Source organism: Salvelinus fontinalis, chromosome 6, assembly GCF_029448725.1.
Source record: "Salvelinus fontinalis isolate EN_2023a chromosome 6, ASM2944872v1, whole genome shotgun sequence".
In the NCBI taxonomy this organism is placed as follows: Eukaryota; Metazoa; Chordata; class Actinopteri; order Salmoniformes; family Salmonidae; genus Salvelinus; species Salvelinus fontinalis.
Genome location: NC_074670.1, coordinates 55,090,693 through 55,117,051, shown reverse-complemented (window position 1 = coordinate 55,117,051; position 26,359 = coordinate 55,090,693). Strand labels below are relative to the sequence as shown.

General features: G+C 44.4%; 1 protein-coding gene and 1 pseudogene across 1 annotated transcript; one reads left to right on the top strand and one right to left on the bottom strand.

Moving 5' to 3' along the window:
• Positions 1-29: 29 nt before the first annotated feature.
• Positions 30-11,449, top strand: LOC129858163 (fibroblast growth factor 2-like). Its single transcript, XM_055927174.1, has 3 exons — positions 30-747; positions 3,165-3,268; positions 8,915-11,449. Exons 1-3 carry the CDS (start codon positions 570-572, stop codon positions 9,098-9,100), a joined length of 468 nt encoding a protein of 155 aa, XP_055783149.1. The 5' UTR covers positions 30-569; the 3' UTR covers positions 9,101-11,449.
• LOC129858639 (nucleoside diphosphate-linked moiety X motif 6-like) lies at positions 9,897-25,537 on the bottom strand (annotated as a pseudogene).
• Between the last annotated feature and the right edge of the window lie 822 nt (positions 25,538-26,359).

Genomic DNA, 26,359 nt, shown 5'->3' with positions numbered 1-26,359 from the left:
ATGACGCAGTTCAATCAGTAAGCCCCAGTCTTACCCTCCTTTCTCTGCTTGTGCTGTGTAGGGTTGGCTGGTTCAGTTAGAACGTCAAAGTGGGCTTGTGCAAATGTGTGTGTGTGTGTGCTTGCCTCGGAGGGCGCATGCGAACAGAGGCCCATAGGGAAAGTCTCCCCATATTTCAGCCAGCTGCCCTGCTGTAAACATTTCAGCGCTTAAGAGTGGAGGAAGAAGACGATGGAAGGTGGAACACACAAATCCCCATCCAAACTACACTCGAATATCAACTCTTAGCACTTTCTTAAAGGAACGAGAAGAGGCCAGAGAGGGGTGGACCTTGCTGTCGCGGCTAACAAGCTCCTTTCCAAGTGCTGCTAGCGCTTAGATTCCTCTCGGTTTGGGAGTAGAGGGCATGCTGCAACAGAGGGGTGTTCTCAAACAAACTATCTGACCCTGGGGGTTAACTAAAATCAGGCTCTGTGAGGCTCGCTGGGGGAGGGAGGGGACAGCAGTTAGCATAAGGCTACTGTGGGGCTGCTGCACTGCTAGCACACAGCAGCAGCAGGGAAGAGGAGATGGCCACAGGAGAAATCACCACTCTACCCGCCACACCTGAAGATGGAGGCAGTGGCGGCTTCCTTCCAGGAAACTTTAAGGAGCCCAAGAGGTTGTACTGTAAAAACGGAGGCTACTTCTTGAGGATAAACTCTAACGGAAGCGTAGACGGGATCAGAGATAAGAACGACCCCCACAGTAAGTACTTCCAGTCCCTTGCATGGAAGACTAAGCTTCTTTATGCGTTTAAAGGGTAACAGGGACGTAACCGTGAGGGAAATCATGGAGGACTGAATGGAATTTTACAAATGAGTGTGTTTATTTATGGCTTCTACAGCATTCAAATGACAGTCGTTCGTGTAGTTCTTTTACATTCGCCTTTGCAAGTGCTTTCGTGAATGTGGTGGGTTTTGATCTCATTCAAGTCATCTTGATGTGTGTAACATGGCCATTCTTTAAATGTCACTGCTATTACGTCACATGTAATTCAAATGTCCAGAATTAAAATGTGTTTCGTGTTTCTTGTGAAATGTGCATTAACACAGATAGACCAACTCGAGTCCACATAAAGGCCATTGATAGAAATTGAAACACTAGGTTTGTGTTCTTATCAATTCAGTATAATATTAAAGTATCATTGATTAGCTTTAAATTTAACATGCAACAACACATTGAAACCACCTCACACATTGAAACCACCTCATAACTCACTATCTAGTTGTGTTTTCTTCAGTGTATGTCTCTCAGATTACATCAGTAATTGGGAGGAGGAGAAGGGGCCCATGTAGAAGAGGAGGTTTTCGTCACAGGAAGCACTGCTCAGTAGATCCTTGAGTGACAGATAGGGGATGGGACTTAGAACAGGTTCTATCAAACAGCTGTCCAAAAATCATCACAAGCAATGAACTACTATAGTAAGAATGGAGACAAGAGACTGACTAGTTTTAATGAAAAGGCCATTGGCCATTTCGATTATTGAAAAACAATTAGCATCTCATTTACTTTACAGCAACATTTATCTTCAATCAACAAGGCATATACAATATTCTGTAAGCGTAGTAGTAACCCATACACTAAACTGGATACACCACACTAAACCCATTCACTAAACTGCACTTTCTGTCATGATCATTCATTCAAATAGAACCATTGAAAAGGACTTTGCTTCCTCAATATGATTAAAGCAAGCGATGATGAAATAAAGCATTGCCGAAAGTTTCACTTAGGGCTGTGATCACTAGACCTGCTGTACAGATGTTCAGTAAACACTAGATGCTCCCTTGCATGCAACAACTACTAATTATGTATTCCTTCAGAGAGGAACATTAGTCATGACATTAGTCATTAAACAAACCCTAAGTGCACACAGATGCCTCTTATATAGAAGTTTACAATGTATCATCATTTACTATCTTGCCTTATGAGGTCTGTTTGATAAGAACTCTATTTTAGTTTAGTTTTTAAAAAACGATGCTATAAATATGCTATTCAAATATGCTCCGTTGGCGCAGCACACGTAGGCTTATCTGACTCCACAAAACGTTTGGAGTATTTACAAGATGATCGCTTCAACCAAATACAAGCTTTCAATAACTATTACGGCATTATTAATATTGTTTCTCAAAATGTGAAAACTGTGAAGAACAATGGTGAACCACAACTTCGAATGGTTATCTTGCTTATCTGAAGTTTTACAAAAAAATACTGTATCAACTTGTTTGCCACTGTTATATACTGAACAAAAATATAAACTCAACATGCAACAATTTCAACGATTTCACTGAATTACAGTTCATATAAAGAAATCAGTCAATTAAAATAAATAAATTAGGCCCCAATCTATGGATTTCACATGACTAGGCAGGGGCACAGCTATGGGTGGGCCTGGAATGACTTAGGCCCACCCACTGGGAAGCCAGGCCCAGTCAATCAGAATCAGCTTTTTCCCACAAAAGGGTTTTATTAGAGTTTCATCAGCTGCCCGGGTGGCTGGTCTCAGACAATCCCGCAGGTGAAGAAGCCAGATCTGGAGGTCATGGGCTGGCGTGGTTACACACGGTCTGCAGTTGTGACGTATTGCCAAATACTGTAAAACAACATTGGAGGCGACTTATGGTAGAGAAATGAACATTCAATGCTCTGGCAACAGCTCTGGTGGACATTCCTGCAGTCAGCATGCAAATTGCACTTTTCCTCAACTTGAGACATCTGTGGTATTGCGTTGTGTGAAAACTGCACATTTTAGAGAGGCCTTTTATTGTTCCCAGCACAAGGTGCACCTTTGTAATAATCATGCTGTTTAATTAGCTTCTAGGTATGCCACACCTGTCTGGTGGATGGATTATCTTGACAAAGGAGAAATGCTCACTAACAGGGATGTAAACAAACACGTACACAACATTTGAGAGAAATAAGGTTTTTGTGCATATGGGACCTTTTCTGGGATCTTTTATTTTAGCTCATGAAACATGGTACCAACACTTTACATGTTGCGTTTATATTTTTGTTCAGTATAATAGTCCGCTCTATCCGTCCTTGTTCAACACCACTAACAACTAGCATCAATGGAGTTGCTATCAATTCACTCTGAGACTAAAGTAATTTTTCATCTTCAGATAAGCTTCAACTCCAGGCGACCTCAGTGGGGGAAGTAGTAATCAAAGGGGTCTCAGCCAACCGCTATCTGGCCATGAATGCAGATGGAAGACTGTTTGGAGCGGTGAGTAAGCATTACCTTCCTTACAGCTACCAAAGCAACTCCATTCCATCTGTTTTGGTATTGTCATGGTCTACAACTCATGCTTTACTCTAACAGGGACAGTCCCATGCCTAAGATGAAGGGCTTTCATTAAGTTCATGCTGAAAGCAAATATTATCTTGTCATATACACTGACAACAGATTTTGCTTTCGTATTACACTTGTTAGTGTGGTAGCAGTGAACAGAGGTACTTCTGGGATACTGCAGAAGTCAGAGCAGATAACTGACTGGTGTGTTTCCTGTCCTGTTTCCTGAGTAAACAGACTAGGCAATGGACACACACTGGCAGACACATTACAGACATGGCACCTTCACTGATGTGGTCAATCATCCAGGATCTGTTCTCACACGTTCTCTCAGGGTGGGGGAAAGCTATAGTTTGGTGTTAGCATTTTGTAAATAGACTGTTGTGTTCAGGTTTAAATTGGAAGCTGGAGGTACTGTATGTTGTTCTGTACCTGTCCTTATTCAGCCCCACTCACAAGCTTTATGCACATGATCATCTGTATAGATCAAGCTTACTTTCTAATACACTCTAGTCATTTAACAATTACTTCTCACTTTGTCTTTTCACCTTACGTTTCCATTTTAGCACTGCCTTCCATGTCGGCATGGATAGTCTATATATATTCAGATATTAGGTCGTAGGGATTGAACTTTGTAGTCGATGTAAATTAATACACTTTTGTCTTTCCCAGTGTTGCTACCCTCTGAATTTATCTTCCAACTGTTTTTATTCTGTGTGCCTGTTATAAGTGCCAGGGATTGCTTCCATGTAGGGGTAGGTAGGGCCATACAAGTTATCCTCTATACTAGGTAGCCATGGTTGAATGGACAACAGGCCCCCTGTTGTTGGATAGGGCAGGGAATTATGTTGACACTGCTATCAAGAGATATTTGAGCCAGATGTGATTGATGTCATCAGATCTTCCACATGAACACAAAATCAGCGTGGACAGGAATAATCATTTTTTTTCTCCATTATTTCATGTAATAACAAAAATGTAATAACAAAAACCTGTCAGAGGGTATAAAACTGGGAGTTACTTCATTTCTATTGGACATGAGCAAATCTATTTCTTGCACATGGCCACTAGAACTGACAATTTGTTTTACTAATTTAAGAATGTATGATTATTCACACATCTTTGACTTGGCAAAACATCTAGTAAAACTATTGAAAAATATCTTCATTAGTGTGTGACATTAAACAGGATGTAACGCTCGTCGTTAGGTGGAAGAGAGGAGGACCAAATCGCAGCGTGGTACGTTTCCATATTTATTGGAACACTTCATAAACACGAACAAAACAATAAACAGAATGAAACCAACGACGCTACAGACCTGAACATGTGAACCTAGTGAAAACAAAGAAACGCAATGAACAGGAACAATCACCCACAAACAAACAGTTAAAACAGCATACCTAAATATGGTTCCCAATCAGAGACAACGTAAAACACCTGCCTCGGATTGAGAACCATATCAGGCCAATAATACATACCTAAACCAATGAAACACAAAACATAGAATATACCCACCCAGTTCACGTCCTGACCAACTAAACAAAGGAAATAAGGTCAGGAACGTGACTGTTCTGGAATCTCCACTGAAACAATGGAGGTATTGAGGTCTGATGTGTTTTACTGGATTAATAAAATTATTCAAATTTTTTTGTCAGCTTTGCAAGCTTTTCCCTTTTCTCCACAGAGCATGTAAAAATCAACTATATTTAATTATGTCTAAATGAAATGGCTTATTTAGAGGATATCACAATGACTAAACATTTGTGTTGACATTTAAATTTTCATTTAAAAATTTAAATTTAAATTTAAGTCATTTAGCAGGCGCTCTTATCCAGAGCGACTTACAAATTGGTCCATTCACCTTATGATATCCAGTGGAACAACCACTTTACAATAGTGCATCTAAATCTTTTAAGGGGGGGGGTTAGAAGGATTACTTTATCCTATCCTAGGTATTCCTTAAAGAGGTGGGGTTTCAGGTGTCTCCGGAAGGTGGTGATTGACTCCGCTGACCTGGCGTCGTGAGGGAGTTTGTTCCACCATTGGGGTGCCAGAGCAGCGAACAGTTTTGACTGGGCTGAGCGGGAACTGTACTTCCTCAGAGGTAGGGAGGCGAGCAGGCCAGAGGTGGATGAACGCAGTGCCCTTGTTTGGGTGTAGGGCCTGATCAGAGCCTGAAGGTACGGAGGTGCCGTTCCCCTCACAGCTCCGTAGGCAAGCACCATAGTCTTGTAGCGGATGCGAGCTTCAACTGGAAGCCAGTGGAGAGAGCGGAGGAGCGGGGTGACGTGAGAGAACTTGGGAAGATTGAACACCAGACGGGCTGCGGCGTTCTGGATGAGTTGTAGGGGTTTAATGGCACAGGCAGGGAGCCCAGCCAACAGCGAGTTGCAGTAATCCAGACGGGAGATGACAAGTGCCTGGATTAGGACCTGCGCCGCTTCCTGTGTGAGGCAGGGTCGTACTCTGCGAATGTTGTAGAGCATGAACCTACAGGAACGGGTCACCGCCTTGATGTTATTTGAGAACGACAGGGTGTTGTCCAGGATCACGCCAATGTTCTTATCACTCTGGGAGGAGGACACAATGGAGTTGTCAACCGTGATGGCGAGATCATGGAACGGACAGTCCTTCCCCGGGAGGAAGAGCAGCTCCATCTTGCCGAGGTTCAGCTTGAGGTGGTGATCCGTCATCCACACTGATATGTCTGCCAGACATGCAGAGATGCGATTCGCCAACTGGAAGGGGGAAAGGAGAAGATTAATTGTGTGTCGTCTGCATAGCAATGATAGGAGAGACCATGTGAGGATATGACAGAGCCAAGTGACTTGGTGTATAGCGAGAATAGGAGAGGGCCTAGAACAGAGCCCTGGGGGACACCAGTGGTGAGAGCACGTGGTGCGGAGACAGATTCTCGCCACGCCACCTGGTAGGAGCGACCTGTCAGGTAGGATGCAATCCAAGCGTGGGCCGCGCCTGAGATGCCCAACTCGGAGAGGGTGCAGAGGAGGATCTGATGGTTCACAGTATCAAAGGCAGCCGATAGGTCTAGAAGGATGAGAGCAGAGGAGAGAGAGTTAGCTTTAGCAGTGCGGAGCGCCTCCGTGACACAGAGAAGAGCAGTCTCAGTTGAATGACTAGTCTTGAAACCTGACTGATTTGGATCAAGAAGGTCATTCTGAGAGAGATCGCAGGAGAGCTGGCCAAGGACGGCACGTTCAAGAGTTTTGAAGAGAAAAGAAAGAAGGGATACTGGTCTGTAGTTGTTGACATCGGAGGGATCGAGTGTAGGTTTTTTCAGAAGGGGTGCAACTCTCGCTGTCTTGAAGACGGAAGGGACGTAGCCAGCGGTCAAGGATGAGTTGATGAGCGAGGTGAGGTAAGGGAGAAGGTCTCCGGAAATGGTCTGGAGAAGAGAGGAGGGGATAGGGTCAAGCGGGCAGGTTGTTGGGCGGCCGGCCGTCACAAGACGCGAGATTTCATCTGGAGAGAGAGGGGAGAAAGAGGTCAAAGCACAGGGTAGGGCAGTGTGAGCAGAACCAGCGGTGTCGTTTGACTTAACAAACGAGGATCGGATGTCGTCGACCTTCTTTTCAAAATGGTTGACGAAGTCATCCGCAGAGAGGGAGGGGGGGGGGGGAGGATTCAGGAGGGAGGAGAAGGTGGCAAAGAGCTTCCTAGGGTTAGAGGCAGATGCTTGGAATTTAGAGTGGTAGAAAGTGGCTTTAGCAGCAGAGACAGAAGAGGAAAATGTAGAGAGGAGGGAGTAAAAGGATGCCAGGTCCGCAGGGAGGCGAGTTTTCCTCCATTTCCGCTCGGCTGCCCGGAGCCCTGTTCTGTGAGCTCGCAATGAGTCGTCGAGCCACGGAGCAGGAGGGGAGGACCGAGCCGGCCTGGAGGATAGGGGACATAGAGAGTCAAAGGATGCAGAAAGGGAGGAGAGGAGGGTTGAGGAGGCAGAATCAGGAGATAGGTTGGAGAAGGTTTGAGCAGAGGGAAGAGATGATAGGATGGAAGAGGAGAGAGTAGCGGGGGAGAGAGAGCGAAGGTTGGGACGGTGCGATACCATCCGAGTAGGGGCAGAGTGGGAAGGGTTGGATGAGAGCGAGAGGGAAAAGGATACAAGGTAGTGGTCGGAGACTTGGAGGGGAGTTGCAATGAGATTAGTGGAAGAACAGCATCTAGTAAAGATAAGGTCAAGCGTATTGCCTGCCTTGTGAGTAGGGGGGGAAGGTGAGAGGGTGAGGTCAAAAGAGGAGAGGAGTGGAAAGAAGAAGGCAGAGAGGAATGAGTCAAAGGTAGACGTGGGGAGGTTAAAGTCACCCAGAACTGTGAGAGGTGAGCCATCCTCAGGAAAGGAACTTATCAAGGCGTCAAGCTCATTGATGAACTCTCCAAGGGAACCTGGAGGGCGATAAATGATAAGGATGTTAAGCTTGAAAGGGCTGGTAACTGTGACAGCATGGAATTCAAAGGAGGCGATAGACAGATGGGTCAGGGGAGAAAGAGAGAATGTCCACTTGGGAGAGATGAGGATCCCAGTGCCACCACCCCGCTGACCAGAAGCTCTCGGGGTGTGCGAGAACACGTGGACAGACGAGGAGAGAGCAGTAGGAGTAGCAGTGTTATCTGTGGTAATCCATGTTTCCGTCAGTGCCAAGAAGTCGAGGGACTGGAGGGAAGCATAGGCTGAGATGAACTCTGCCTTGTTGGCCGCAGATCGGCAGTTCCAGAGGCTGCCGGAGACCTGGAACTCCACGTGGGTCGTGCGCGCTGGGACCACCAGGTTAGAGTGGCAGCGGCCACGCGGTGTGAAGCGTTTGTATGGTCTGTGCAGAGAGGAGAGAACAGGGATAGACAGACACATAGTTGACAGGCTACAGAAGAGGCTACGCTAATGCAAAGGAGATTGGAATGACAAGTGGACTACACGTCTCGAATGTTCAGAAAGTTAAGCTTACGTTGCAAAAATCTTATTAACTAAAATGATTAAAATGATACAGTACTGCTGGCTGGTGAAGTAGGCTAGCTAGCAGTGGCTGCGTTGTTGACTTTGTTTGAAAGTGTAGCTGGCTAGGTAACCTCGATAACTGGCTAGGTAACCTCGATAATTACTCTAAACTACACAATTATCTTAGATACAAAGACAGCAAAGACAACTATGTATCTAGCTAACACTACACTAATCATTTCAACTTACATTTATTTCAACTTTTCCCCTGGCCGCTAAGACCGAGGCTAAACTCCAGTTATGTACATGAAATGTGGATCTTTTTTTATAATATAAACAACCATCATTGCCCAAAGCTTGTCACTGGTGGACATTCCCCATTGAACATGGCTTTTAGTTCAAGAGTAGGTTTATTCATCTGGGTTTGAGAATCCTGCCCATTACGTTTTATTTCATAAGACAAAGACAAGTTTTCAAAAGAGTTTCATTGGAGTTTCATTTATCATTGGTTCAGTTAACAATATGAAAGTGGATCAAGTATATCAAAGAATAATAGAACTGGATGAACAAATGTATTGTAAATTGATCTCTGATTTGCTATATCTTTCGAACATTCTCTCTCTCTTCAGAGACGGACAACAGATGAATGCTACTTTGTGGAGAGGCTGGAGAGTAACAACTACAACACCTACCGCTCTCGAAAGTACCCTGAAATGTATGTGGCACTGAAAAGGACTGGCCAGTACAAGTCAGGATCCAAAACTGGACCCGGCCAAAAAGCCATTCTCTTTCTCCCCATGTCGGCCAGACGCTGAGCTCACCTTGTCGTACCAATCTTAAAGTCAGCCTGGCTGTACACAAACAAACAGGACATGAAAAAATACAATGGCGCCTATTAAATGACTGTGACGACATAATCATCCTGTAGTTAGGTACTTTAACGGCAATTCAATTCAACTATATAATGTGAGTTTGACTAGAGCTGCTTCAAATATTCTAGTTTACTTTGATACTCTGCTTGTGGTTTAACAATTTTGAAGGTACATTATTTAAGACGAAAAAGAAAGTGATAACACACAAGATGCCACTTAGTAGCTCTGGGCTTTAAACATGTGCTTTTTACTGCACTGCAGTACAGGTTAGCTTGGTCATGCCCACAACTTTACTTGATCCAACTTTTAAATAGAACATTGGGTTGGCAAAGATAAATCGAGCACACCATTACTCTAAAGTCATTGCAACACAAACAGTAGACCTAGTACAATACTACAGTATATGATATTGCACCTCTCAATCTTAACATATGAATGATTAATTTGATTTTAGAGCTTAGTGGCCCTGAGGTTCTTTCCAAACAGAGTAGCCTATTTCTTCAAATTGTGTATATTTTTTATCTTTACAGACAAGAGGTACGTACGTCTTGTGATTTGTGAAAAATGTCCTTTACAGTGGTCATCATCGGTACCATTGGCTACACCCTCGTTCCCGTGTAACAGTTCAGAAAAACCTATTCCAGTCTGTAAAAATATACACTTCAAGTAGTATGGTGAAAGGCCATCCACACGCTCATATGAATAGCACTGACGTGTTCGTGCCATTAGCATCGATGCACTAGGCTAGGCAGGTCCTATCCTCAGGTCTAGTGTTTAAGTGCTGAGGCAGCACCCTGTGGTGCAGCTGTTAGAACCTCCCTGAGTAGACAGCTGGCAGCTCCTCCATAACCAGGTCAATCTTGTCGAAGCCCTGGTTCAGGCCGTGAAATAGAAGCCTGGCTAGGCGGCTAGTGATAGGAGTAGTGGAGCTAGTCTTGGTTAGCTCCAGCCACTCACAGCGCAGGGACTCCTGGGTGCAGAAGTTGATGTCGTATGTGAGGGGGCTGAGGCGGCAGATGATGTACATGTCGGACATACCAAAAGCACCTGGGAGGTTGTGCTGCTGCCGGATGCTCAGGAGGGACTTGAACTCTGAGCGGACTACCGTCTCCTCAAAGACCTCACGGACCGCAGTGAAGGCTTGGAAAAGAAACAAACAGAACAAAAGGAGATTTTATATGTTTGTACTGTTCTTTAAACATCTTTGTTTTGAAAACCCCATTACTGTACATCTTATCTGACTGCATGATAATGCTCACTGGACACAAATAAAAATGGTGTGATACAATGTGAGCGCCCTTAACAACATTTTTACATTGTAATTCATGAAAATGAAATTTGGTTCTAAAAAGGGAATTCGATTGTACTTTAATCACATACAATGCTGCTTCAGTAGGTGGGGCTTTGTACCAAAAGCTGCTTAAAAAAACAAGTTGAACTTGTAACTAGTAAAACGTTTATTTGAAGTCTGTTTTAAGTCTTAAAATTGTTTAGATATATGCTTGAGTGTAGTTCATATGAATGTCTGAGGAGGCAGTTTCAAAAAGTAAACATTCCTATGAATATGTATGTGTGTATGCATTTAGATATTGTCTATGTATGGTATACGTTATGTGGTTGCATCACTGACCAATGTTTTCTCCTGGATCAGAGAGCCCTCCAGGGAACTTCCATGCATTTACTGTCTGAAGTTAAGTCACAATAATATACTTTGAATTAGGATGCAAATTGAATGGGCTGCATCCAAGTCTTTTATTTGTGAAAGTGTACTCCAGTGTCCTTCAGCATTGATAAGTATGTTACAATTGTATGTGCATGGGCTCAAATCCTAACTTACATCCACCTAATTCACACTTGTCAAATGTATGCTTTAATGTTAAAAGTTATGCTTTGTACTCAGATGTAAAGATAGGATTCTGCCCGATGCGCTAAATATTAATTTTGATGTGATTGTATGTTGTTATTCTTGAGAAAATCTAAGCAATTAAGTTTGGTCTTTAGTTTCACCACTCTTAAACTATATTTAAAGACAGATCACTGCTGTTTAAATGGTGAAGTAGTTGTATACATTTATTGTAGCTTAATTAAAATTCTACTTTTTGTTTGCAATTATAAAACAATATTTTTCTGTATTTGATTTGCTTGATCTTGTTCAAAGTTTTGATGAACAGTAAAGCTTTCATAATTTGATTTATTTTTGTAAACATACATACCTACAGTGCTATATTTGTTGAAGCTACTTATATCTGCAACAAGATAGGAAAATTCAAGAATAAACGTTTCTTAACAATATACATAAAGTTTTGTGTGGTTTACCAAATTGTGTTCTGGTAAAGTGGCTGTGGTTCTAGATACAGGTTGGCCTACTGGTTATAACCACATCACACGTCAGAAAAGTACAAATGGACCAAATAGCAATTAAGAATCATGATCGTAATTCTTATCCCAATTCAACAGCCAATGACTCATATTGTTCTAAAACCTACGTCAACCCATTGCACATTATTTCATCAGATTTCAATACGGCAAATGACAAATCCTTTGTCTCTGCCACAAATCACCTAGCTACAACGCAATTACCAGGCATTCTTTTCTGTATGCTATGTTTGCTGTCTTGGTGCAGATGTCAGTGATAATGGCCCAGAGAGGTTCACTTTCAGGAAACACAACCCTAGAGAAGCTCTGGATGGCCTTAGCCTGCCAAACTCTGCCAATGGCCAAGGGCCAGACTGAGTGTATGAGGCCCTCTTCCAGTAAATGATGACACTCCTCTTACTTCCCAAACACTGACCGCTCACCTCTGTTTCCTACAATAACTAGAATTGCAGAAATAATGTATCCCTGAAACGTATTCTTCTGTAAGCGTTCCTACAAGTGATGTTTAGTAACTCGGGACAGACTTGCTGACGTGATGTCATGAGGCAAAAGTGTCGTATCATAAATGACATGCCACGATGCTGTAATTGTCTGAATAAATTGACTGATGGTCATATTAAACCACTCAATTCCTGGGCTTCAATACCTCTTTTTCCAATTGGCCGGGACCCTTTGCTGCCGACACGGAGCCCCGCCGATCCATCACGACTGGTCTGCCGACGTAACCGTCCGAGGGGGTTTCAACAGGCCCTTCCATTGCGACGTCCCCCTGAGGCCCATCTGCTAGCCCCGGCCTGCTAGCTGTCTGAATCGCCGTGTCTCCTGCTCGCCTAGCTACTCACTGGAGCCTATGATCACTCGGCTACACATGCCTCTCCCTAATGTCAATATGACTTGTCTATTTCTGTTCTGGTTAGTGATTTTTGTCTTATTTCACTGTAGAGCTTTCAGCCCTGCTCAATATGCCTTAGCTAGCTCTTTTGTTCCACCCTCCACACATGCGGTGACCGCACCTGGTTTAAATGGTGCCTCTAGAGACAAAACCTCTCTCATCGTCACTCAATGCGTACGTTTACCGCCACTGTACTCACATCCTGCCATACCCTTGTCTGTACATTATGCCTTGAATCTATTCTTCCGCGCCCAGAAATCTGGTCATTTTACTCTCTGTTCCGAACGCACTAGACGACCAGTTCTTATAGCCTTTATCCGTACCCTTATCCTACTCCTCTTCTGTTCCTCTAGTAATGTAGAGGTTAACCCAGGCCCTGCAGCCCCCAGTATCACTCCCATTCCCCAGGCGCTCTTATTTGTTGACTTCTGTAACCGTAAAAGTCTTGGTTTCATGCATGTTAACATTAGAAGCCTCCTCCCTAAGTTTGTTTTATTCACTGCTTTAGCACACTCTGCCAACCCAGATGTCCTAGCAGTGTCTGAATCCTGGCTTAGGAAGGCCACCAAAAATCCTGAAATTTCCATCCCTAACTATAACATTTTCCGACAAGATAGAACTGCCAAAGGGGGCGGAGTTGCAATCTACTGCAGAGTTTTGTCATACTATCCAGGTCTGTGCCCAAACAATTCGAGGTTCTACTTTTAAAAATCCACCTGTCACGCCCTGACCATAGATTGCTTTGTAAGTTTCTATTTTTTGTTTGGTCAGGGTGTGATGTGGGTGGGCATTCTATGTTTGTATGTCTATGTTGTCTATTTCTTTGTGTTTGGCTGTGTGTGCTTCTCAATCAGAGGCAGCTGTCTATCGTTGTCTCTGATTGAGAACCATATTTAGGTAGCCTGTTTTCCCACTTTGAGTTGTGGGTGATTATTTTCTGTTTAGTGTTTTTCGTCACCTTACAGGACTGTTTGTTTGTCATTTTTTGTTGTTTTGTTCAGTGTTCAGTTGTTTTATTAAAATAATGAACACTTACCACACTGCACCTTGGTCCCCCTCTCCTTCTCCCGATGACGAACGTTACACCACCTCTCCAGAAAGAAGTCTCTCACCGTTGCCGCTTGTTATAGACCCCCTTCAGTCCCCAGCCGTGCCCTGGACACCATATGTGAATTGATCGCCCCCCATCTATCTTCAGAGTTTGTACTGTTACATTACCTAAACTGGGACATGCTTAACACCCGGCCGTCCTACAAGCTTTTTCAAATTGAAATTTGCTTCCTGTAGCACTAATTCCAAAAAGGTTTGGACACTAAAGTCCATGGAGAATAAGAGCACCTCCTCCCAGCTGCCTACTGCACTGAGGATAGGAAACACTGTCACCACCGATAAATTATCGCTAATTTCAATAAGCATTTTTTTCCCAAAGCCCCCCCCCCGCTTATCCTTCACCCAAATCCAGACAGCTGATGTTCTGAAAGTGCTGCAAAATCTGGATCCCTACAAATCAGTTGGGCTAGACAATCTGGACCCTCTCTTTCTAAAATTATCCGCCGAAATTGTTGCAACCCCTATTACTAGCCTGTTCAACCTCTCTTTCATATCGACTGAGATCCCCAAAGATTGGAAAGCTGCCGCGGTCATTCCCCTCTTCAAAGGGGGAGACACTCTAGACCCACACTGTTATAAAACTATATCCATCCTGCCCTGCCTTCCTAAAAACTTGGAAAGCTAAGTTAACAAACAGATCACCGGACCATTTTGAATCCCACAGTACCTTCTCCACTATGCAATCTGGTTTCCGAGCTGGTCATGGGTGCACCTCAGCCACGCTCAAGGTCCTAAACGATATCATAACCGCCATCGATAAAAAACAGTACTGTGCAGCCGTCTTCATCAACCTGGCCAAGGCTTTCAACTCTGTTAATCATCGCATTCTTATCGGCAGACTCAATAGCCTTGGCTTCTCAAATGACTGCCTCACCTGGTTCACCAACTACTTCTCAGATAGAGTTCAGTGTGTCAAATTGGAGGGCATGTTGTCCGGACCTCTGGCAGTCTCTATGGGGGTGCCACAGGATTCAATTCTCGGGCCGACTCTTTTCTCTGTATATATCAATGATGTCGCTCTTGATGCTGGTGATTCTCTGATCCACCTCTACGCATACGAAACCCTTCTGTATACATCTGGCCCTTCTTTGGACACTGTGCTAACAAACCTCCAAACGAGCTTCAACGCTTCAACTGGTTAGACTGTAAACTCTCCTTCCAGACTCACATTAAGCATCTCCAATCCAAAATTAAATCTAGAATCGGCTTCCTATTTCGCAACAAAGCCTCCTTCACTCATGCTGCCAAACATACCCCCCGTCAAAACTGACTATCCTACAAATCCTCTACTTTGGCGATGTAATTTACAAAATAGCCTCCAACACTCTACTCAGACTACATCCAGTTTACTATCACAGTGCCATCCGTTTTGACACCAAAGCACCATATACTACCCCCCACTGCGACCTGTATGCTCTCGTTGTCTGGCCCTCACTACATATTCGTCGCCAAATCCACTGGCTCCAGGTCATCTATAAGTCTTTGCTAGATAAATCCCCGCCTTATCTAAGCTCACTGGTCACCATAGCAACACCCACCCGTAGCACACGCTCCAACAGGTATATTTCACTGGTCATCCCCAAAGCCAACACTTCCTTTGGCTGCCTTTCCTTCCAGTTATCTGCTGCCAATGACTGGAATGAATTGTTAAAAATCACTGAAGCTGGAGTCTTATATCTCCCTCTCTAACTTTAAGCATCAGCTGTCAGAGCAACTTACCTATCACTGTACCTGTACACAGCCAGTCTGTAAATAGCACACCCAACTACCTCATCCCCATATTATTACTTACCCTCTTGCTCTTTTGCACCCCAGTATCTCTACTTGCACATCAACTGCCCATCTATCACTTCAGTGTTAATGCTAAATTGTAATTATTTATTTATTGCCTGCCATTTATTGCCTACTATTTATTGCCTACCTCCCTACTCTTCTACATTTGCACACACTGTACATAGATTTTTCTGTTTTTTTTCTATTGTGTTATTGACTGTTATTGACGTTTGTTTATGTGTAACTCTGTGCTGTTGTTTTTGTCGCACTGCTTTGCTTTATCTTGGCCAGGTCGCAGTTGTAAATGAGAAATTGTTCTCAACTGGCCTTCCTGGTTAAATAAAGGTGAAATAAATAAAATATTACAGTGAATGTAAGCACTGCGCCTGACATTTATTGCAGTGATTGGGTACACTGAGAAATATTCAACCAAAGAGTTGCCATTGAGTCCTGTGTTGATACCTTCACACTGCAAATTGCTTCAGAAATACCGGTGAAGTCTTTAAGAGAACAGATGATGGCAATGTATGAAATGTTTGGTGTACTCAGCATACACAAGCAGGAGTTAAGGATGTTTGCTTGAGGTTGCGTAATGCTGTGGGGAGCTATGCTAAGTGAGACGGTGCTGCAGCAGAAGTCAAGGTAAAGTCTGTGAGAGGAGATGAATTCTCCCCATGGAGAGAGACAGGCTGAGGGCCAGAAGATGCCAGGAAACCTGCCTAAATAAACACAGATAATGATAGCCATTTATAACAGTGGAAAGGAAGGAAAACAACTACAGCCATTTACCGCTCAGTGTCGATTGAAGAGGCACATTGAGTTCCAGAGTTCAGACAGTATCACTGTGGCTGAAAAGCTTAAGTTTCAGTAACAAATCTCACAATGGTTTAGTTGTACTTCCCTACACTGACACTTTTAACCTCAAAGTCTAAGACTGCGTGCACACAGGTTAATGCTGTACGGTACATTTTACGTAGTCTTCACAATCCATGTGCCGCATCACAACAAAAACTGTCACACTACACATTAGAAACTTCTTTGTGGGTTTTCTACTGGTCCCGCACGGTGAAGCAAGCACAAGTTGAAAAAAATCCAATGCATGCGACACACTGCAGCAGTGCCAAGCACCACAAACTATGCCTACAGATGAGTCGCAGCAGTGCGATTTGCCTCCCAATTAAATGAATGGACTTCTGCCAGAACGCATTTGGCTTGATGCAACCAGTGTGCATGAGGGGGGGGGGGTTCTACTAAGCTAACATATGGAATTGTTTAAAGATAGCTACATGGATCATACAAAATAATTTGATAAATATAGAATTTGTCCTTTACTACTATAACCAATAGAAACACTTTGAATAACACATTAATTAATGCCAAAAAAAGACAGTCAACAAATATATCATAAGGAATAAGGTTTTGAAGTGTCTGTCCTATATCTAGGAGATATAAGAAAGCTTGGGAAATATTTTTGTTTTTTTGGACACATTTTACCCCTTATTTTTGTTGCCAGAAAAACGACCTCCATACTTCCATTCATTTGTATGGGTACCGTCTGAAGGTAACCGTGGGGTTATATTAGTTAGTAGGCCAAACCTTTAGGACACTACAGAGGGAGAAGAACGATTTTCGGGAGTCTCCCACATGCCTTTTGGCTAACACCAAATACGTTTGCAATTTTTTTTTCTTTAAGTAATGGCTTTTTTTTCTGGCCACTCTTTTATAAAGCCCAGCTCTGTGGAGTGTACGGCTATGGACAGATACGCCAATCTCCGCTGTGGAGTTTTGCAGCTCCTTCGGGGTTATTTTTTTAAATTTTAACTAGGAGTCAGTTAAGAACAAATTCTTATTTACAATGATGGCCTAGGAACATTGGATTAACTGCCTTGTTCAGGGGCAGAATGACAGATTTCTACCTTGTCAGCGGGGGGATTCGATCTTGGAACCTTTCGGATACTGGCCCAATGCCACTAAGCTACCTGCCACCCCGATATCTTGGGTCTCTTTGTTGCCCCTCTGATTAATGCCCTCCTTGCCTGGTCCGTGAGTTTTGGTGGGCGGCCCTCTCTTGGCAGGTTTGTTGTGGTGCCATATTCATTACATTTTTTAATAATGGATTTAATGGTGCTCCGTGGGATGTTCAAAGTTTCGGATATGTTTTTATAACCCAACCCTGATCTGTACTTCTCCACAACGTTGTCCCTGACCTGGTTGGAGGGCTCCTTGGTCTTCATAGTGCCGCTTACAGGGTGTTGCCCCTTGCTTAGTGGGGTGCAGACTCTGGGGCCTTTCAGAAGATGTGTATATATACTGAGATCATGTAACAGATCATGTGACACTTAGATTGCACACAGAAGGACTTTATTTAACTAATTATGTGACTTCTGAAGGTAATTGGTTGCACCAGATCTTATTTAGGGGCTTCTTAGCAAAGGGGGTGAATACATACACACACCACTTTGTTATCATTTTTTATATAATTATTTGAAACAAGTTATTTTTTACATTTCACTTCGCCAATTTGGACAATTTTGTGTCTGTCCATTACATGAAATCCAAATAAAAATCAATTTAAATTACAGGTTGTAATGCAACAAAATAGGAAAATAACCAAGGGGGATGAATACTTTTGCAAGGCACTGTAGCTCAGCCACCTTCCACCACAGATGCGGGAGACCAACATAGGCGGATGCAGTGGATTGAGACGCAGCTCATGCTGAAAGTTATCTCTACTTTAAACTGATAGATTAAGGGGGATTTTTAAAATGATGTTCATTAGATTGACACACGGGTGCGTGTTAAGCGGCGCGACACCGGGGAACCCAAGAGCAGACTCAGATGAGGAAACAGGGATGAATGAACCAAAATATTTGTTACACAGAGAGATATGGAGTGCAGATCCGGGGAAGCTCGGATGAGTTGCAGAAAAACCAATGTGGAGACAGAGGTTGGAGTTGGCTGAGTAGAAAATGCTTAACAGATCCCAAGGGGAATCCAAGGTAGTGATGGTGAGTAAAATCCAGAGCAAGGTAGTTGGGTGGTGAGATGTGGAACAGGAGACTGGAGCAAGAGACAGAGCAGTAAATGCAATGAGAGGATAAACGGTGTCAGGCAGGGAAACAGGCACAACAGCGTAACAGGATCTTGCATAATCATAAATGGCTAGAATAATAACTGACTGAGCAGAGATTACGATCTGGCAGAGTGGAAGTGGCAGGACTGAATATTTGTAAAGGTCTTGATTATGGAACGAGTTGCAGCTGGAAGGGATTTGCTCTGACTCCAGCACACCTGTCTCCAACCACACAATCACACAGAGAGGGCGAGAGAGTGTACTGGGGGAGTAACTGCAGGTAAAGAAAACACTGGATGAACACCAGAGGGCGTAGCAGGAGCAGATGTGACAGTGTGTCCAATAGATTATTAAGGATTGGTCCCTAATAGAAGTCGACATATGTCATAAAAGAAAACAAGTTTCAAGTTGAGCCTTATGTAATACATAAAACATGACAGGCAGAGAAACAGTCCAGTACCTTGTTTTTTATCTTGAACGACGACAACCTTAACATTTGACTAATCAATGACTGCACCTTGATGGATAGAAAAAAGTTACTAGCCAACTACAGTAAATACCTACCATCATCATAACAACATGCTAATAAAGATAATTATGCAATCATTCCAGAAGGCTAGTATCTATGTGCTGGTCCATACTCCAAAGAACCTTGACGACAGCTTCCAGAAAACTGACTTCCGACCAGGTAATTATTATTGGGTTTGAGAGAACATGAAAAGGTTTCATTAAACTGACCCATGTGGAGTGTGCACTAAGTGCCCTGGGGCCGGGCTTTATTCAGCCTGCCAGAGAGAGGAGCCAACACAACAACTCGAAAAACATCAGGAACTTGACCGATATTCAGACGCTATTCTCTTACAGTGAGGTATACTTAGTTGCGTCAACAAATGCTGGACTATATATACCACCATGGCCAGGCCAGACTAGAAAACAAGGTAATATTGCAATTTATTATCAATAACTCATCCTAAGTGAGTAAAGGTAGTGACAAATGTCAAGGTCCTTCCTACATTGTACAGTCTGTGTTGACATAGTCTGTAGTGAAACAGAGAGGGTGACTCGGTAACAGTTGTGAAACGTTTGCCATCCCTTTTGGCCTAGTGGGAGCACAGTCTTTTTTTGATAACTAAACCCCTTTTTCAACAGGTTCCCATTGGGCAAAAAATGGGTAAATCAACATTGTTTCCATGTCATTTCAACCCAAAAATGCAATTTGATGACGTTGAATCAATGTGGAAACTGATTCGATTTGAAAAAAGTAATCAATGTAAGGGAATTTCATATTTTTTCACCCAACTTTTAACCTTTTTGTTGATTTCACGTTAAATTCACGTTTAGTTGACAACTCAACCAAATGTAAATCAAAACTAGATGTTGAACAAAAGTTTGTGCCCAGTGGGTTGTGACTAAGAGGGCCAGCTATGTGCCTCTGTTGACAGCTCCAGGGCGAAGGAAATGGGCCCTTGTTTTTTCCGGACGGTGTCTCACCAGGACACACTCTAGTCCTTGAATGAATCCCCCAGATGTGTGACGAGGGATGGGTCGTCTAATCCCCGACTTGGCCTTCCGTGTGGAAATTGATGTCATCCCCCAGCCGGCACCGGGCACATCACAGGAGATTGCCCGGGTACCGGACTGAGAAGCTATAATTAGGTTAGCTGTGGAGGGGGAGAACATTTTCCTCCAAAGGCAGTGACAGCGTCTGTTCGTAAACTCGGGAATGACGCAACAAACCAAGTAATCAACAAGGGACTTCCTCTCATGTAAAACTGTTGGCTGCTGTGGTTGACAGCTTGGGTCCCGAATCAAGGAAAAACTCTCCCAAAACAACTCATTCCTTTAAATTTAGTGTTAAATAACACTGAGAATAATATTTTTTTTGTGAACAAATGTTTCATTTTGGTATTATAATAAGGTTGGTAGCAACATGGGGGAAAATATGTGGAAATCTGTTGCAGCTCTGTAATGGCTTTCTTCTTCCTCTTCATCAGAAGAGGAGGAACATGGATTGAACCAAGGCGCAGCGGAGTTTGTCGACATGATTTATTAAAGAAAAACACGAACTCGACTAATACACTAACAAAACAAATAAACGGTGTAGACAGACCTAGACGACGAACTTACATAAAACATGAAGAACGCACGAATAGAGAAAATAGGCTACACAAAATGAACGATGAACAAACAAACCGAAAACAGTCCCGTGTGGCGCAACGACATACACAAACACAGGAGACAATCACCCACAACGAACACTGTGAAAACACCTACCTAAATATGACTCTTAATTAGAGGAACGCCAAACACCTGCCTCTAATTAAGAGCCATACCAGGCAACCCATAAACCAACATAGAAACAGAAAACATAGAATGCCCACCCAAACTCACGTCCTGACCAACTAACACATATAACAAACTAACAGAAATAGGTCAGGAACGTGACATAACCCCCCCCATAAGGTGCGAACTCCGGGCGCACCAGCACAAAGTCTAGGGGAGGGTCTGGGTGGGCATCTGACCACGGTGGTGGCTCAGGCTCCGGGCGAGGTCCCCACCCCACCATAGTCAATCCCAGCTTCCATCTCCCCCTATGAATGTCCACCCTCATCTTACCCCCACAAAATCCTTTTGGTAACATCAACAACAGGGGCAGCACCGGGACAGAGGGATAGATCAAGACAGAGGGATAGCTCAAGAGAGAGGGATAGATCAGGATAGAGAGGTAGCTCAGGATAGAGATGTAGATCAGGATAGAGGGGCAACTCCGGACTGAAAGGCAGCTCCGGACAGAGAGACAGCTCTGGACTGAGGGGCAGTTCTGGGTAAATAGCCGCTCCGGGCTAAGGGACAGCTCATGACTGGCTAACGGCTCTGGATTCTCATGGCTGGCTGACGGCTCTCGACGCTCATGGCTGGCTGACGGCTCCCGACGCTCATGGCTGGCTGACGGCTCCCGACGCTCATGGCTGGCTGACGGCTCTCGACGCTCATGGCTGGCTGGCGGCTCTCGACGCTCATGGCTCGCTGACGGCTCTCGACGCTCATGGCTCGCTGAAGGCTCTGGACGCTCATGGCTCGCTGGCGGCTCTGGACGCTCATGGCTCACTGGCGGCTCTGGCAGATCCTGTCTGGTTGGCGGCTCTGGCAGATCCTGTCTGGTTGGCGGCTCTGGCAGATCCTGCCTGGTTGGCGGCTCTGGCAGATCCTGTCTGGTTGGCGGCTCTGGCAGATCCTGTCTGGTTGGCGGCTCTGGCAGATCCTGTCTGGTTGGCGGCTCTGGCAGATCCTGTCTGGTTGGCGGCTCTGGCAGATCCTGACTGATAACTGGCTCTAGTGGCTCCTGACTGACTATCGGCTCTGACGGCTCGGGACAGACGGGCGGCTCTAATGGCTCAGGACAGACGGATGGCTCAGACGGCGCTGGGGAGACGGATGGCTCAGACGGCGCTGGGGAGACGGATGGCTCAGACTGCACCTGTCTGGCGGAAGGCTCTGGCTGCTCCTGTCTGGCGGAAGGCTCTGTAGGCTCATGGCAGACGGGCAGCTTTGCAGGCTCATGGCAGACAGGCAGTTCATGCGCCGTTGGGCAGACGGCAGACTCTGGCCGGCTGAGACGCACTGTAGGCTTGGTGCGTGGTGCCGTAACTGGAGGCACCTGACTGAGGACACGCACTTCAAGCCTAGTGCGGGGAGCAGGGACAGGGCACACTGGACTCTCAAAGCGTGCTATATTCCTGGTGCGTGGTACCGGCACTGGTGGCACCGGGCTGAGTGCACGCACATCAGGATGAGTACGGGGAGAAACAACAGTGTGCACAGGACTTAGGAGACGCACATGTGGCTTAGTGCGCGGTGCCGGAACTGGAGGCACTAGGCTGGAGACACGCACTATAGGGAGAGTGCGTGGAGGAGGCACAGGGCTCTGAAAACGCACTGGAAGCCTGGTGCGTGGTGTAGGCACTGGTGGTACTGGGCTGGGGCGGGGAGGTAGTGCCGGAAATACCGGACCGTGAAGGCGTACTGGCTCCCTTGAGCACCGAGCCTGCCCAACCTTACCTGGTTGAATGCTCCCCGTCGCCCGACCAGTGCGGGGAGGTGGAATAACCCGCACCGGGCTATGTAGGCGAACCGGGGACACCATGCGTAAGGCTGGTGCCATGTAAGCCGGCCCGAGGAGACGCACTGGAGACCAGACGAGTTGAGCCGGCCTCATGACACCTGGCTCAATGCCCAATCTAGCCCTACCAGTGCGGGGAGGTGGAATAACCCGCACTGGGCTATGCACTCGTACAGGAGACACCGTGCGCTCTACTGCGTAACACGGCGCCTGCCCGTACTCCCGCTCTCCACGGTAAGCCTGGGAAATGGGCGCAGGTCTCCTACCTGCCCTTAAGCCCACTAACCCTTAACCCCCACTACCTCTTAGCCCCCCCCCCAAGAAATTTTTGGGGTCTCCTCTTGGACTTCCAGCCACGTCTCCTAGCTGCCTCCTCATACCACCGCCTATCTGCTTTCGCTGCCTCCAGCTCAGCTTTGGGACGGCAATATTCTCCCGGCCGTGCCCATGGACCTCTCCCATCCAATATCTCCTCCCAAGTCCATGATACCTGTGTAGAATCCTGCTCGAACTCACGCCGCTTGGTTCTGGATTGGTGGGTGATTCTGTAACGGCTTTCCTCCTCCTCTTCAACAGAAGAGGAGGAACATGGATTGAACCAAGGCGCAGCGGAGTTTGTCGACATGATTTATTAAAGAAAAACATGAACTCGACTAATACACTAACAAAACAAATAAACGGTGTAGACAGACCTAGACGACGAACTTACATAAAACATGAAGAACGCACGAATAGAGAAAATAGGCTACACAAAATGAACGATGAACAAACAAACCGAAAACAGTCCCGTGTGGCGCAACGACATACACAAACACAGAAGACAATCACCCACAACGAACACTGTGAAAACACCTACCTAAATATGACTCTTAATTAGAGGAACGCCAAACACCTGCCTCTAATTAAGAGCCATACCAGGCAACCCATAAACCAACATAGAAACAGAAAACATAGAATGCCCACCCAAACTCACGTCCTGACCAACTAACACATATAACAAACTAACAGAAATAGGTCAGGAACGTGACAAGCTCAAGTCGAATACAAATGCAATGCTCTCTTTATTGTCTGGCTGGCTAGCTAGCAAACGTAGCTGGTTACAATAATGCCAAAGACAATATTAGCATGTAAAGTAGCTAGTTAGCTGTAAAATCACCTAAACAAACTGCACTATTGTGAACGCTGCGTGTAACACATCCGGTATCAGGATAAATAAAAAGCAAGGTCTGCTAACTTTCTTTAATTATGTTTAATTAACGCAAACAATAAATGGCAAATGCAATTTTCGTATATACGGGTTCACTGTATCTCCGCGCAGGGTAGATCAGGGAACTGGCAGGAAGTACGTAAACAGCTGTTCTTATACCGTGATGACGTAGTTCCAACACATCTGTTGGCCTATCACAGTAGAGGCTGAGCGCGGTTTAGACTTTGCCCAGCCTATCACCGTTACTCAGACTGGTCCCCTTCTTTCAGATGTCATCTGGTCGTTGTGTAGATTAGATCCGTCTTGTGTCTGTCTACACTGAAACAGTTCCTAATATGGTATTGTCCAGTAATCTACCCTCCCTGTTTGGCCTAGAGAGATGCACCCCTCCCCTCTCCAGATTGACCACAGTTTTTATGGCCTGTCACTCAATGTTGGTCAGTCTTTACACACACATCAGTATTGTTTGTGTGTGTGTGTGTAACAAAACAATATGCTAACAGGCTATAGTGCATAAACATAAATCCTAACACTCAATTTAGGAGTCTTTAATCTCACCATGTTCAACCTGCAGATCGATGTGCCTGTCATTCGCAATGGTTAAATGACCACAAAATCAAGTCTGTACTTAAACCCCATTGAAAACCTGTGGTTTGAATTGAATAGGGCAGTCCATTGGCGCAGACAAAGGATATCAAGGTTCTGAAAAGATTCTGTATGGAGGAGTGGTCTAACAAATCTCCCAGTGTGTTCTCCATTCTCATAAAACGTTTTAGAAAAAGGCTCAGTGCCATTATCCTCGGAAGGTGAGTTTTTGAAAGGTATTGAAAACAGACGTGGAAATAATTTTGACCCCTATCTTTTTCAAAAAAAATTATACTACTTATTAAACAAAATCTCTTTCTCTGAGCAAATGTATTTGTATAACATAATATATTCGTCACACATTTTTTTCACATGCAATTTAGCTCATTATTTGTCATATTTATTTTAGTAATCTTTATCAACAGTGCCAATATTTTTGGACCTAACTAAGTGGCACGGTTATTGGTACACTCACCAATTCGTTTTTGACCCCAAAATATCTTCAGGGAAAGGAGCTGGTTGCTCGGTTTGACACTAAAACTCTAACACACTTACAGTCACAATGGTGGGGTCCCGCAAATCACTGTTGGCAACATGCCATCAGACCATGTGGACCAGGTTTTGGCCATCCTCCTTCCACAGACATGTTCTGACATGCTTGCATCCACTTTGGGGGAGGGATAAAGGAAACAGCATGCCACCTGGTGGATGATTGTGTTGGTGTTTATAAAATATCAAAAACTGCCATCCAACGTGCTGTTCCCTCCCCTGAACATTGTTGTCCACCCCCACACAGCCCAAGTCTATTTGTTTGCATGTCAAACACAAACTAAATTTGAAATAACTGATATTTGCCCCATGAATATTTCTGCACAAGCATGTGTGCAAAGGCTTTAAGATACCTGAAGCAGACCTGATTCTGAGCAGTATAAACCTGTGACATAGGTCAGGTTATACAAGGATTATACTACCTGCCACTCCATTCTCATGAGTAGCAAACCCGAGCAGCCTGCTCTGCCAATCTCCCAGCCACAGAGACAGAATTGAGCGGTCCTGTTTGGCGTGGTGGTAGGTGAAGCCATGAGCAGAGGCAGCTGCGGCACAACGGCTGAAAGAGATAGGCACATGAAGCCATTCTGCCACCCGGCAAAGGAGAAAGGCTCACTAACAGGGATGTCAACAAATTTGTGCACAACATTTCTGAGAAATACGATTTTTGTGCATATGTAAAAAACGCCACCCATGCCCAGTCATGTGGAATCCGTAGATTAGGTCTTAATACATTTATTTCAATTGATTGATTTCATTATACGAACTGTAACTCAGTAAAATCGTTGAAATTATTGCATTTATATTTTTGTTCAGTATATATTCGTTTTCCACCACTGGTGAGCGTGGCCAAAGATCTATATTTTCATGTCACCCAATATATAGCGGATGGTTTGAGTAAAAACAAATATATATACTGAGTATAGAAACATTAAGAACACCTCTTTCCATGACAGACTGACCAGGTGTTCTTAATGTTTTGTACACTCAGTGTGTGTATGTTTGACACCCAGGTCTACCTCGTAGTAAATTACTAAATACTCATTCGCTGATATCTGCCGAATATGTGCACTTTCCCAGACAAAACAATTACATTCCTCCCATGCTCGTTCTGTAGTTGTGACCGGCTTGCTGAGCATGTGAATTCTCGACCAACCCTCAATGACCCTATAGTATCCGTAAGGCGAAGCGTTTTATTTGAAAGCGCGTTTCTTACTAAATGTAGTAGTTTGCAAGTAAGAGTTAACATGTTATAAAAGACTTTAAATATATGTTCATGAAAAAGCGTCCCTGAAATATTACTTACTCGCGGGTTACATAAATACATAAAGTAAACACTGAAGTTGCATAAATACCGTTATATACTACTTCACATTTATGTGGACATCGTTGCTACATTATGTTGTGTTTTTGTAAGTTGCTAGCAAGTAAAATAATATCATTCAAAGCTATAGTATGTTTAAAATATATATATGTATTCTGACGCATTGTAATAGAACAACAGAGTAGCAAAGCAG

Excerpts from the sequence above, each read along its gene's own strand:
- LOC129858163 (XM_055927174.1), top strand. The coding sequence starts at position 570 with ATGGCCACAGGAGAAATCACCACTCTACCCGCCACACCTGAAGATGGA. Across the intron at positions 748-3,164 it reads AGATAAGAACGACCCCCACA|ATAAGCTTCAACTCCAGGCG; the intron begins GTAAGTACTTCC and ends TTTCATCTTCAG. Across the intron at positions 3,269-8,914 it reads ATGGAAGACTGTTTGGAGCG|AGACGGACAACAGATGAATG; the intron begins GTGAGTAAGCAT and ends CTCTCTCTTCAG.